General features: G+C 38.2%; 1 protein-coding gene across 1 annotated transcript in view; it reads right to left on the bottom strand.

Moving 5' to 3' along the window:
* Positions 1-15,217, bottom strand: part of LOC108677494 (neurogenic protein big brain) — a 43,358-nt gene extending 28,141 nt beyond the window's left edge. Inside the window, exons 1-2 of the mRNA XM_018165717.2 lie at positions 14,505-15,217; positions 12,895-13,028 (exon numbers count right to left, since the gene is read on the bottom strand). Coding sequence (XP_018021206.2) covers positions 12,895-13,028; positions 14,505-14,831 — 461 coding nt within the window. The 5' untranslated portion in view covers positions 14,832-15,217. The remainder of the gene's footprint in view (positions 1-12,894; positions 13,029-14,504) is intronic.
* Between the last annotated feature and the right edge of the window lie 350 nt (positions 15,218-15,567).

Genomic DNA, 15,567 nt, shown 5'->3' with positions numbered 1-15,567 from the left:
GGTTCACGGTTATTGCATGGTGTAGCTGCACGAGCAAAGTTTACAAGGTGAACGAATACTTCAATACATTAAATACGGGTTCTGTCAACACAAAGAAGGGATTTGCTTAAACTATTTAGCACGGAACTGCGAATTATTGCAATTTGAATATGAACATTAAATTTAGATACATTATTGCAGCAAAACAATACGAATACTTCCATGCATTAAATACGAGTTCTGTCAACACAAAGAAGGGATTTGCAGAAACTATTTCGCACGGAAGTGCGAATTATCGCAATTTATACATTAAATTTATACACATTATTGCAGCAAAACAATATGACACTAAAAAAATTACCAGAAATCGTGATGGGCACAACAATAAATGAAGGCTTGCATAAAAATCACAATTTACTAACGTTGTGTGTTGTTGAAACTGTTATGTGTTCTCCAGCACACAACAATTTCACTTCAGCAGATGTTTGAAATGTTTCAACTCGTTATCGTTCATCAAACGCTTTATCAAAAACTCGAATGTTACTCTTAATTGAAAATATTTTTTACACGAGAAGCAGTTTTCAATTAGTTAATGCCGTGTTCTTCGCGTGGCGAGTTAAATGATAATGGAAAATGAACATTTGTTTAGATATGAGTATTCTTCCCAGAATTTCCTACCAAAAAGAGTTCAAGCAGGTCCTGAAAAAAATCCGCGTCAACTAAACTGCCACTATACCAAAGTATTATAGGTACTCAAAGTAATTCTCACATCCGGACGCGTGAGACAAGTGACAATTCCCTGCAACAGCAAAAAGTTTAGCTCGCTCACTCCACAACATAAATCTTCCAGCGAATCGATCCATCACTCACGGTCTATTCCCGAATTCACACCCTGATTTTCACACGGGTTTTCACCCCTCCATTCCTACCCCAACCCCACACTCAACATGGCGCCTCTTCCCATGCGAACCACACAAGTTCTCACGGTACCGTGGGAAAGGCATGCAGTGCAGTGCCAGCGAGCCCAAAAAAGAGCGGGAATGCGTTGGGTAGAATCTCAAGAAGACAGCATCTAAAAGATATGTCCAAACTCAACTAAGTCTGCAAGAATGTAATTATGATCTCTGTTTGGGCTGCATGTGAGATTAGTACAAGAGAGATGTCAGCAACAAGGCACGACATTCGTGCCGGAATATTTCACTGGGCTAAGGTTTCACTTTGAAATACAAAAGTGTCTGAGTGTACGCCTGACAGCTGAGATCGAATTTATCATATGCAATTTGATAACCTGATGTAGTGCCATAAATTACCAAATAATAATTACACAACGGACAGCTTTGTGCTAAGTATTAAAATAACATTTATTTAGTAATCCATGCATCGCACACACTAGAACTAAAGCAAATTAAAACCCCTATAAAGTTAAAAAAAAATTACGACAAAACGTGAATTATCAACTAAGCTTTAAGTGCACGCACAGACGTGCACAAATACGAATATTCTTAGTCAAATGTTTGATAGCGCAACTAACACGTTCGTGTCAATATTGCGTGTGTGCAATGCAATTAAATGCGATGGAACATGCTTACAAAATTAATGCTTTTACAAAATGAAAGTAAATATGATGGAACAGGCTTAGAAAATGAATGCTATTACAAAATGAAAGTAAATACGATGGAACACGCTAATAACAACATATTACATGCTAGGGATTTCACGTGATAAATAAAAATAATCATTCACCGTTACGACACGAGTTTAGCTATGTATACATACACTGCACTGAAGTAACGTATACATACACTATACTGAAGTAACGTATAATGCATACACTGCACTGAAGTAACGTTGACATACACTGGACTGAAGTAATGTGTACATAAACTGGACTAAAGTAATGTATATATACACCAACTTTTTTTTTAAATGCTGACGCTCTAGTATTAGTGGCAGCAAAACGCTGTTTGGGATTAACGAGTACCGAAGACTACGTTATCTTTTAAATGAATAATATCATGCATGCCTTGTGAACAGAAAACCGACGAGACAACTTATGATAGAAGTGGAATGTTCGGAAAGAAAGATATCCCGTTATACGAAGAATTTACCGTCCTAGCGTACATGCTGAATATTCTGAATACTTTATTATAAGCGCGTTTAACTCCAAAAGCATCTTTCTTTTAAATGAACCATTACCGGGTTTAATTATACTATTATGATGAACTGCCAAATCTTTAATCTGTCAAAGATTTTACCCACACAAAGGAACAATAATAAGCGCATTCGAACGCAATTCATATAAATATATATATATATGTGTGTAACATGTAACATTGTACAATGTACATTTATCAAGGGATGATGCCTGCCATGATAACATACGAAACATTTTTTGATAACAATTCAAGACACAGACTAATGCGAAGTTGGTGGCTTTATATAAGCAGGAAACTAATGATTTCAGCTATCACAAATATTTTAAAAATGGATAAATCTTGCCGTTTTCAATTGAGTCATGAAGACTTAATTGATGCTAAGTTGAATACCATCAGGGGAATAACTGTACTGAATATATAACAATAGTTCCAGCATTGAGGTCTGCAGGGAAAAAAATAAGGAGGGAGAAAGCAGGTTGGAATACCAAGACACATTCTTAGTAACATTTCTAGCCAAGAGGCTGATCTTTAAGCTCGGCCATTCTATAACAAAAATGTGACCGTTACACCAAAGAAATATGTCTTAAGATCGATGACCGAAAAAAAAGAAGTATAAATAGGTCTTTCAAACACGTCACGGTTCATATGTTCACTCGGGACTTTCATCACAGGAGGGAGCGAGAGATGGCCGCGGCGGTATGAAAGAAGATCTTCTTGGGTCGAGGTCAACTGATGAACCAAGATGACCTGAAGAGGCGTCGCACGGCACACACCACAACAGCGCACCAACTTCACAAATCCAGCTTGCGAATTTCATTGCAATGAACCATGAGTGCAAAGGGTAATAAGAAGATCCCACAATAACTATTTTCTTATTGGTAATAAGAAGATCTTACTATAGATATTTTTATGTGAAATGAAGGAATAATTGTAGGCCTCTTGGCTAGGATTTGTAATAGTGAAGGGAATCAAAGTTAAAATGAAAAATAAAATCTTAAACGGCCAACGCGACGATGAAATGGGTAGAAAACTGTAATTTATACAACAAATAGCAGGCACAACAATAAGTAAGGATAGGAGGTGAAGAGAAAAACAAGATATATACAAGAGGAGGCTTTTGCTGTCCGTTGGCCAAAGGCCCGCAAGACAGGAGAAGTACGAGGCATCCTCCTACCTACAAACCTATACCTAATTAAATTCAACCCGCATTTGGATGCCTGTAGCTCAGCGGGGAGTCTCTGAATAACAGAGCCGAAGGGAATGCAAACCTCTTTAGAACTTCTGCCGGTCAGGGACACGAGTCTGAAGACATCACCTCAGCGGGAAGTTATAGATAAAAAAGTATGCTTTAATAAATACTATACGATCATAATGCTGATGATGGATTGGCGCAAGATGCATCACAACAAACGTATAGGAACCTTAACACGATGCAAATGATGTGATACATAGCAATGGTGATGGACGCACTGCAGTGAGATATTTCATAGGAATTTAATCGGTTGTTGACGCCATACTAGTTATTTCCGTGTCAACAGCAACCAAATCCTAATATTATATTGGATTGTGATGACTTCCAACGCCTTTCAAAATAAGTGTAGGCGGTCCCATATATTGTTTTTAAGTTACTTACAGAAAAATGTAAAGCTTAGTAGCACAAAAGAAAAATCAACGTATTTGCGTAGGTTTGAGGGATAAGTATACTACATTATACCTAATGACTTCCACAAACAATAAAATTGAGCCGAATTCCATATTTTACATCCAATATTTCCAACCAGTCGCTCTTCCGAGCAAATTACGCGAACCATTTGGATATTTTAATATACAAAACCTAAGTTGTTTATATAATTTTTTGCATTATAGGGAAATTATTTGAAATTGAAATCACTTTACTTACCAATCGCCCACCTATACAGTAACCGGAAGACACCAAACGAACGTAAATAACAATGGGACCATGCATGCTTAATGCCAGAGTGCTGTGCAATCCCGTCTAAGTCCAATTTGGCCGTTCTTTTTCTTCAGTTAATACATACAATCATTTTTAATTGGGCGAATATTAGAGTGAAGACTGTAAGGGTCTGGACCATGGCTTCATGGACCATGGCCCCAAGGGACCCTCAAGGCTTCTAGCTTTCTTTAAAGCTTGTGGGTTTAAACGACTATCTTAAGATAGACTGTTGATCTAACTTTCTGGTCAAATTATCAAACGAAATTGCAACAACAAACTGTTATTTTCACAACCAAAAAGCTTTCTGCTTTAATAAAATAACGCTAATTTGTCACCACAATTAGAATTTGGACGTCATTTTAACGCAGCAGTACAAATGTTAACCTCACCAGGAGAAGAGTAAATACAAATGTTGATGTAAATTGTTTTGTTCAATAAAAGAAATAAATTTTGTTCAATAATATTTTGTTCTATTTCTGCGTTGCAGATATAGAAATAACTTCAAACCCCACGCAGATGTAGCTGCATGCCTTGCATGGTTATAAGGGGTAGGTATACCCTCCAGAAAAACTTTTTTGTTTATGGACGGATCACTCTGAAACTTGGTACACTTATGTTACCTAACATAAAAAGTTCATCATATAATTGCCCTCTAATGAAAGGGCCCAATTTGACGACTTTTAAAATTTTAAGTTTTCCTCTTTATCAATTTAGAGAACACAGTTATTCCTGCGTCATTAAAGTCCACTAAAATGTTTCTGATTATCGCAATTGCATAAGCACAGAATATGAAACGTCCTCTAAAAAATTCAATAATCCAGACAATCCCAGACGGTAAACGTTCAACAGATGATGTTCACAACAGACGAAGCTCAACAGACTAATCAGATTTACATTAATAAAACACTGAATATCGAACAAAAAGATGATATCAAACTAGTACAAATTGAAGATATTTCGTGCAACAATCGCCCGATTAGAGGGAGCCTTTCGCTCAGCTATATAAAGCACAAACAAGACAGACGCATTCCTCGCGATCAAAATGATAACTCACGCCCGTAGAAGATAATTATAAAACAAATCGAATCGAAAAAATGTTAATTTAAAATATAAATACAAATAAAATATAAATAAATGAAATATAAAATATAAATTAGGTAGGAGGAGTCATACAAGCATGCTCACAGAAGGCATTATTAAATATAATATGGCAACTTTCATCGTACAGAAACTGAAGATGCGAACGAATTTCCATGATAATTCAACATCATCAATTACAAGTAAAAATTAGATATGAAATGCTATGCGTGGTTATCACTAGTGGCGCTAGAACTTCTTATCTGATCCTATTTTACGACAATCACTCAGTAGAATAATAATGATGATAATGAGAAAAAATGTATCGGTACTCACTGTTGTGAGTGACAGAGAGCGCATTTTTTAGGTTGCCGAGTATCATGGATACTCGGTAACGTGAAGTCACAGACAGACGGACGGACGGACTGACGGACATGAAGAGCACAATAGTGCCTTTTTTCATAAATGAGAAAATGCGCTAAAAAGTAATGTCAATATTAAAAATGATAATAATAATAATAATAACAGTTTTCTGTACTCCGCAAAACACCAGCAAACCAAACGAGAACTGCAGGCGTTCAGACACCCCGCCGGCTAAGCGCTGATCCACAATAAAACCTTCGGTTGCCCGACGATCCGCGGCTTAATGGATACTTCCATTAAATTACGGGAGCTTGATAATGAAGGCCCTGCGGCACAGCACACGTTCCCTTCGGGACACGCCTCTTAAATCGGGACATTTGTCTTCTCTTCCACACCTGGAACAGGTAAAACGGCGAGGCAACGGAACGGGTTTCGCGATTTTAAGCCAGTTACTTTTTAACTTCACCCGCCTTTCCCAGCACGGCCAGATGACGGAGGGTGTAAGATGCGAATCATTTCATCATTTNTGCGAATCATTACATCATTTATTAATTGGATAATAAAATAGGAAGAACACAAGATGTAAAAACAATAAATAGTAAGTTAAACAAATTAATTATCAAATTTTATAGGATCTAAGTTGATGATGCGCATCAAATGCGAATCAATACACGTTTTCTACGTGTAATGAAATATGCAATGAACATTATTATTACACATTTTTATGAGATTCGAACTTTCCGTAGAACTTTTTCAACGTGATTCTGTAAAGAATGACGATGATGTCAACAAGAAGAACTGAGAACGACTCCTCTACTCCTAATTAGGATCTAAGTTGATGATGCGCATCAAATGGTAATCATTACACGTTTTCTACACTGTTAGAAAAATGACCGTTAACGGTATTACCGGCATTTCAGTGGCCGGTCGGCACGTGAAAAGAAACACCGTGCCACCGTTTTTATTCCAATTTAACACCAAAAATCCGTAAAACATCTGATAAAAACGGCGAAGCAGTGTATTTTCACGGGACGACCGGCCACTAGGATGCCGGTGGGACCGTTTTTTCTAACAGTGTACGTGTAATGAAATAAGATAAGTAATGAAAATTATTACACACTTTTATGAGATTCGAACTTTTCGCAGAAGTTATAACATTTATTAACGTGATACTGTACAGAATAACGATTTCGAACTTCCCATAGAACTTTTTTCAACGTGATACTGTAAAGAATGACGATGATGCCAACAAGAAGAACTCGACTGAGAACGACTCGCCTTCTCCAGCAGACGCCCGCGACAGCTGCCGGGCGGCATGATAGGCTTGGGTAAGACCGGCAATTTGTGGCATCTTCGTGTACACCAGAGACGCCTTTATGGCGCTCACGCTCACAAAATTCAATGGGTCATGTTGTCCCATTCAATGTGTTGATACACTTTCTGCACGTGGCGTAGTAGAAAACGCGTAGCGTACCAAGTAAAATGTTTTATCAAAGCCCGTTTTTTGATGCAAGCATAATTTCACTCACAGCATTGAATAGGTTTTACTACTGAATGTTTCTGCACGTAGCGTAGTAGCAGAAAGTATGTAGCGTAACAGAAACCGCCTAGCGTAAAAGCAAGCTCAGCTTTATGCATTTATGCTTTTTCATAGGTACAAAGAGGGTTTCGATGACCTATAAACAGTACAAAACGTGCATCGTTATTTGCACAAGCACCCACTTATTTCTCTGACTGCCTCCTAGCGCCCTGCCACCCAACTGCCGTCGGGATCTCGCCAGCTGAACGTCTCGAGATGTTTATGTTTTCATAGTCCCTCCAATACAGGCCGGTATTTTTCACGAAGATTCCTTGGAAAGTATATTTCTCCGCGGCTATGTTTATTTTATGCACATTCTCAGCAGCCAATACTTGCGTAGATGATCGTGTGGAACCGCAACGCTGATCTTGAGGCAATATTGCGAAAGGCCCTCTCAACGAGACTCAGGAACGATACTACCTTTATTGTTCCAAGTTTTCTTTTACTCCCAGGGCACAGAAATACAGATAAAAGTAGATTTCTGATGCTATAATATACAATTATGACAAATTAAGATATGTATTCAAATATATTTTCTTTCAAGTGAAGTTAGAAATTGCTATTTTTATTGAGCTAAAAATACATCGTCACTCACGTGTAAAAATATAACATTCTAACTTTCTAAGCAATTCAATTTGTAAATATATAATAGGTTATTTCTTACATTTTTTACAATAATTCAATATTGCCACATTAGAATCATTAATTTGTAAGATTACCTTACATGGAAAACCCGATAAAAACCCAATGAGGTTTCAAACATTCTATCATGAATATTGAAGCAAAAGTAATGAAAATGTCGTCAAACTTGCAGGTGGCAGAAGCATGATATCGTTGGCACGATAACACAAAAATCTATTTAGCGCCTATTGTCATTTGACAGCAAAAGACTTGAGCCACAAAATATTCAGTCACACTTTCACAGGTTTTACTCAATCATGTTTGAATTATAAATATTTTTGAACAAAATCATAACGATTATTGAATGATCAAAGTATCAGATCTTGCTACGTACGTATTTTGCTTTCTTATCTTCCAAAAGTATGTACGTAAAAAGATTAAATTTACTCTGCATGTTAGAATCGAAATATACAGAAATAAAAACGAAAAGAACGAGGGGAATATACTTTCAATTCACATAATTTAAATTCAACTTTACATCGACGAGATGTGATTGCTACAAACATTTGAACTCAACACGCATCACGTTTTTATCGTTACATTTGCATCTGGATATAATTTTTTACACATTTCCACTAGGATAACAAAATTTGAGGAACATTAGAGCAAAAAACAGCACTATGTGCCATGTGGTAATTCAAATCGCAGTGATTATAAATTTCCCTATCATCTAAGTTGATGAGCGTCGACGTAACCCAGTGAAAATTTACAGACGCGGCAGCTTCTGATTTGAATTGCCAGAAGCTGGGGCGACTCTAAATTTTGTTAGGGAAGAGCCGCACAAGTTTGCGTAATCCGTGAAAGAAAGAACAGCGTCATCTGCTAGAGGACAATTGGCCAGCCAACACCTGCGTCCGTTGCCAAACTCAATTGAAATTTACGTCCGTGGCATTGTAGGCCACTGATACACGGGTATGATTCGGGCATGTGAGGCCCGCTTCGGGCACGTATTTAAGGTCGTATCATTGTTGGCTGAAGATCGGCCCAGTTGCGATCGTGGTCCGACAATGATTCGGGCATGTGAGGCCCGCTTCGGGCACGTAGGTTCACGAATAGGCAAAAAATAAAACAGGCGCCACGAACGAGACAACTGTCCGTAAAATTGCCAAGATTTTATCCAGCGTGATTTAAAGGCGCGTTTTCATCGTTGGCAGAGTAAAGTGCCTTTATTTACTTGACATTTTTCGATGTGAGTATTTAGTAACAGTATTTACTGATGCCATGAAATAATTCAGTAATCCACATGCTTCATTTCTGATCTAAAAATTATGTTTCCATAATTTTGCAGTGAATTAGATCGTGACTTCAGAGAAGTTTAAACTTTGATCTCAGTCGAAAGAGTTCTTCAGGTTCTTGCAGCTTGCAACGCTCAAAAAAATATATACCGTACATATATAAATCGAGACATCGAGAAATAGAGAATTTATAAATCAACAACAGATATAGAGTCAGAGTCATAATATCATTGAATAAACATATTTTCAGGGATTTAAAGCTATAATCGATCAAATGAATTCAAATCGCACACGGTAAACACATTTAGGCGCAACCATCATATGAATTTTACGTGTATCCAGCCATAAAAGCACAGGCTCCATGCAGAGCCAGAGAGATTTTGGGGTATAAACAAAGATTCCCTAGAAGATCCACGACCGTTATCCTATTTCTGTCCCGACCCAACACAGAGGCCCAGGACGCCTCTACCTGAACACCTGCCCTTGATGGCACCCATCCTACAACAATGCAAACGAATACCTTTCCTTTTTCGATTCGAAGTCTCAGCACAATACACAATAACCTTTTGTGCTAAATTCGACTCAGTTTCCTAGAAAGACAGAATAAAAAAGTAAGCTGAGCATAAAAATGGGTAGTGGAATTTCAGACCAACGAATTCGAAGACTAAAAGCAACGATTAACTTTGAAAATTTTTCTATTTTAGTGTAACAATGAGCAAACTCATTTTATTAACAGAAAATATTGATCAGTAATACCACAATCTGCTCTGCAATTAAACAGTTTACAAAATTTCAGCTGAAAGCAGCAACACAATACGTTCAAACAAAAATCAAGTGCATGAGCTCCAAATGAGTGCCTGGAAACAGCCAAAATGGCACATATAAAAGTACATTGGACGCGCGTCTGTATTCAAAGCAATCGAACACGAACTTGAATACAGAATAAATATAAATAGGTTAAAAAATACAAAGGTTATTCTCGATCTCAATACTCAATACAATAGGGTATACTAATGTATAATGCCAACAGCTCTGAACAGCTTACACCTGCAGTTGAAATACCTCAATCGCTCGGGAAGAGAACAACTTTTTACCTCCAGTCTGGATTCTCCAGCCAGCAGCTGTAACTCGAGAAGAGCCTACCAGTCGTTTTTCTTGTCCTAACTGATATTTTGAACGATAAGACTAAATCTGAGGTTACTTGATCCCTAGAGGCAATCAAGTCAGACGTACATTCCCAAACGAAGCCATGACAGTATCAAAAATAAGACAGTGACAGTCAAAAATAAGAGCATTTATAGCAGGAAAAAATAATTGCATAATTAGGCTTCATTTCATCACAAGAAAATCATTAGTTAAATTTAATCCGTAATTATAATTATTATTAAACTTTAATACAGTTTTAATTTATTATAAGTACCCGTTTCTCATCGAGATGCAGAAATGAAAACCATAAGTTCATTTTCAACTTCTAATTAAACGGTCACATCAAACTGCCAGAAAGTATTCAGCCAAGAAGAAAATCTTGATTGATCTACAAGACTTCTAGTTAACAGTAATATATGTCACAAACATGTTAGTCAGTGGTACACGCGTGTGATTCGCGTATGAATAAAGTAAAAATATAAGAAACAACAAATAAAAGTAGAAACAAAGACTTGCAGCGAAACACGCTGGCAGAGGTGTTGCAGTAGCAACTCTGACAGGACAGAGGTGTTGCAGTAGCAACTCTGACAGGACAGAGGTGTTGCAATAGCAACTCTGAAGAGGTGTTACAGTAGCAACTCTGACAGAGGTGTTACAGTAGCAACTCTGACAGAGGTGTTGCAGTAGCAACTCTGACAGAGGTGTTGCAGTAGCAACTCTGACAGAGGTGTTACATTAGCAACTCTGACAAGAGGTGTTACAGTAGCAACTCTGACAGAGGTGTTACATTAGCAACTCTGACAGAGGTGTTACAGTAGCAACTCTGACAGAGGTGTTACAGTAGCAACTCTGACAGAGGTGTTGCAGTACCTAGCAACTCCGACAGAGGTGTTGCAGGTGCAACTCCGGCAGAAGTGTTGGAGTTACAGGCCGCATATGAGCGTTGTTCCATCATAATCATCATTTCCACGAGGTAAAAAAAACACCATCTACTCGTCTCCGACCCTCCTCGGCCGCCCAAGCAGCGATCGAGGTGCCCGCCGTCCAGCTGTCACTGGACATGCCTGGGCCATACTTTCAAAACTGGCTAAGTGAACGTAAGTACTTACGCTCTATTTTCTTGCCTATGATTGGTGGATTTTGCTTGAAAGGCCGTCAATGATTGGCTGATGGACTTACGATCTCTTAACTTTTTTTAAAGTATGGGCCTGGGCCGGCCTTCACGGTACACAGCTCAACGACACACAACTCACTATAGTCCCACCCAATCTATTGTTAAGCGATCTCACAATAAGAATTTTTAAGAAGTTCATTGTTCACACATTACAGGCAAATTTTATAATTTGTTATTTTCTAGCCTGCTTGTGCCACCTTTATCTTTCAGCAATGCGATTATAAAAAGTCGGATTTGAATCGAAAGGCGTATCGAAAGTATTTTCGATACGCCTAATCATATCTTCCGTTCACCAATTCAAACATGGTAAATACCGCCAATAATATATGCGGCAATAAACGAAAATTCACCGAAATTGAAATTGTTTCTTTACATTCATGATTGGTATATGTATAAAGAGAAAAATTTGAGATATTAGATGGGAATGTCTTATGTATTTAGATGAACCTGCCTTAACAATCAGAACTCGGCAAGAACTATAAAAATTTATTGCGTTTCAAGAACAGAAATGTGAGATTTGGTCAGCTAGACGACTCACAAAATTGAACAGCCACCGGCAACGTAGCATGGTTCTTTGAATCGAATTCTGAATAAATAAAACGTAGCATAATTCGTTGAATGAAAAACTATAGACTGATAACTCAACATGGTTCTCTACATCGAAGAACCGCAGACAACGTAAGCTATTCTTAATTTCTTTACATCGGAGAACCACGACAACTTAAAATACTTTTTAATTGTCACTAAATTTCAAGTTTAAAATTTAACCCAGTGACAAGTTTTTCAACCCAGCGCTTTTTCACTACAATAAATGTCCACTGAACATAACAGTTATCGCAAATGTAATCTTCAAAGATGATAAAGCTTGTATAAATGGTGATAAATGCAGATAAAGCTAAACGATAAAATAACCCATACGTAGAGATGACATAGCAAAATAGAAATATAATTTTTAGCTGTTACAAAGTAATTCCATCACACGAGTCTGCGTCTCATAGCCAAAACTGTAATGGCCAGGTTTCTTTTATTAACTCAAACATCTTCAATAGAAGAGTCAATAAAAACTGCCAACGAGTTGGTGAAAGCGTTTTTGAAATTCAGACACTCGTAATTGCAAATAATATTAAAGGTATATCAATCAAATTCTACCAAGTCAACGATTGAATCATCGAATAACGAATGTTATATGCTAGAGATAAAAGAAGACGAACAAAAAAGAAAGTTCCTACTTAGTGCAAAAGTAACATGTATCAAAAATGCGTCGAACATGCGAAAAAATATCGAACCAAAATTGAGCAGAAGTGGAACGAAAAATGCGCAGAAGTGGAACCAAAACTGCGGAAAGGGGGGAACAAAATTGCGCAGAAGTGAAACCAAAATTGCAGAAAGGGGGGACTAAATTGCACAGAAGTGAAACGAAAATTGCGGAAATGGGGGAACAAAATTGCGCAGAAGTGAAACGAAAATTGCGCAGAAGCGGAACGAAAATTGCACACATAAAAATATTAAAATTGCACATAAGATAAATAAATAATGGAGTAAGAACTGACCCGAAGAGCAGAGCAGCGCCGGCAATGCCGCCCCCGAGCTGCGCGAGGACGTACATCGTCGCACGGAGAGGCGACACGCGTCTCAGCACCGCCAGCGAGAGCGTGATGGCAGGGTTGATGTGGCTCCCTGACACCTGCACAACATAATAACATATTTTATATCATACGCTAACATATTTTAGATCACATGAGAACTTTTTTTGACTTGCAGCGAAACACAACAAGACTTGCAGCGAAACACAACACGACTTGCAGCAAAACACAACATGACTTGCAGCGAAACACAACATGACTTGCAGCGGAACACAACATGACTTGCAGCGAAACACAACAAGACTTGCAGCGAAACACAACATGACTTGCAGCGAAACACAACATGACTTGCAGCGGAACACAACATGACTTGCAGCAAAACACAACACGACTTGCAGCAAAACACAACACGACCTGCAGCGAAACGCAAGACTATCTGCTGCGGAACAAAAGACTTGCAGTCTTCAAAAGACTAATACTTCAATAAACAGACCAATACTTCAACAAAAAATGTGAGAAAAAAAGCAGTTTCAAGAGACGAAACCAGAAACAAAACGTGATGACGCAATCATGAGATCAAAGTTAAAAAAAAATTACATTTTTAAAATAAAATAAAATCAGACGAGTAGGTTGTGAAAATAAGATTCTTAAGGAAGCCCCTACAGCGTTTCCAATTAAAAAGGCAACGAGGTGATAAGGCAGATTTTGGCCAACTGCAGCCAAAGGCCAAACTTGGTTCAGAAGCTGTTGGTTCATCACCCAGTCACCACTAAAAAACCAATCAAAAATCCGAAATCATATGGAAACTTACGATAAAATATCTAAAAGAATAAAAACTTAGATCTGGGTACACAGAGAACCGTATGACGTCTAAATGCGGGTCGAAGACCCTGGAGTTGTAGCGACCACGTGTTCATTAGCTGTTTAACAGAATCATAAGATGAATATTGAAATAAAGCTAACCATATGCTTTGCATTGCTTTGAAAGCAAGCTAACCATTTTAAAAGAAGGCTAAGGCAGAATAACAGTAGGTAGGTATTTAAAACGTGGTTACAACATGTAACTACAGTCAATGACTCTAGTCGCCACAGTAATAAGAGTTTATAGAATTTCTGATTTAAAAGATTATTTAAAAATTTATAGAATTTCACTGAAATTTCTGTTAATAATACGACTACTTTGCAATTATGAGGCAAGATCGATGTATGCCTTGAGACGGGTAATGTTTTATTCAATGTCGAAGACGTTGAAAATGCAATGACTAACCGAATACTGAGGATTCTCTCGTGGCTTCGGATTTTAATCTAACGTAAAAATTAATCGTAAACGTGCCGGGGCTCAAAGAATTTGCAAAATTCATCCCGCCGCTGCATTCCAAGGATCAGTCGTTAACCACTTCTGCTTCAGCAGCTTTGAAGACACTCCCACAGATGACGAACACCGAACTTCCGAAGTAGAAAGAAACTTTGAAGCAAATAAATTTTCATGTGCATTTTTTTCGTACATCTTATCAACTATAAGTAATAAGGAAAAATATTATTTTGTGAAACTCTTTCACGAACTTAAGGAAACCCACCTCCTGAAAGCAGTGCACCAGCACGGTCATGGCAAAGCCGGCGACGAGAGATATGACGACGTGCCTATCAGGTCTCGATGGCTGGCCAGCCCAAGGACTGTATGCTCCACACACCAGCAGCACGTAGAATACACAAGCCAAACACTCTGCTATGACAGCACGCCATAATTCTAACGTCCGTACTTCAGCAAACATGCTGCCCATACTCCACCGCACTCGCTGTGCCGGCCTGCCCTCATCACGAACGCCTGCATCCCGCTCTAACTTGGCAAGCAATGCAACGAGATGTTGTTCCAACTCAGTGTTAGGGTTCGTTAATCCCGTCATTTTTCTTTACACTGTGATGAAATAATACTAACGTAATAAAGGGGGAAGACACTCGATAAAGTTCACGAGGAAGGTAAGGCCATCGGATTCAAAATCTTCTTTTATGAGGGTCTACCACTTGCCCGATCGTGACTGCACTTGCCTTGGCAGTTCCTTGGTCTACAAACGCATGGCAACCGCAGCAGTGTCGTAAAAGTAAACAAATAAGATTTTTACAAACTCACGGATGTTTACAACATGTAACTACATGAGCATTAAATTAGTATAACATTATATTCATTGCGATAGTAAGCTTTGTACACTGCTATGTCACTGAATATCGAGACGTTGAAGACACAACAGCAAAATACTCGCACCGAAGCACAGTACACCTCACACTCACACGGATGAAGCACGACTGAGCTGGCTTAGCTGCTTGATCGTCTGTGTCTCTGTGACGGCATGCGGGAGAGATAAAAGCCCGAGGGTGAAATAAGTAATTAGGGTGAAATAAGTAATTCATCTATTATTATGCAATTTTGATGCCCTGAAATGTTTTATCTATTAACTTACCAATTTTATTTTCTTCATTATTACTGGATCTAATCAAGAGTAAAATTGTCCATGATATTCATTAATCATTGAAACCGTTAGTCGTTACTTTGCCTTCATAGTTATAGCTCAATGCACGGGTTCCTTTTATCACGAATGCTTCTTTCTGTTGTAAACACTTTACACAAGGTTAAAAGTGTTTTGA

The sequence above is a fragment of the Hyalella azteca genome, unplaced genomic scaffold, assembly GCF_000764305.2.
Source record: "Hyalella azteca isolate HAZT.00-mixed unplaced genomic scaffold, Hazt_2.0.2 contig3406, whole genome shotgun sequence".
In the NCBI taxonomy this organism is placed as follows: Eukaryota; Metazoa; Arthropoda; class Malacostraca; order Amphipoda; family Hyalellidae; genus Hyalella; species Hyalella azteca.
This window is presented reverse-complemented; position numbering and strand designations above follow the sequence as displayed.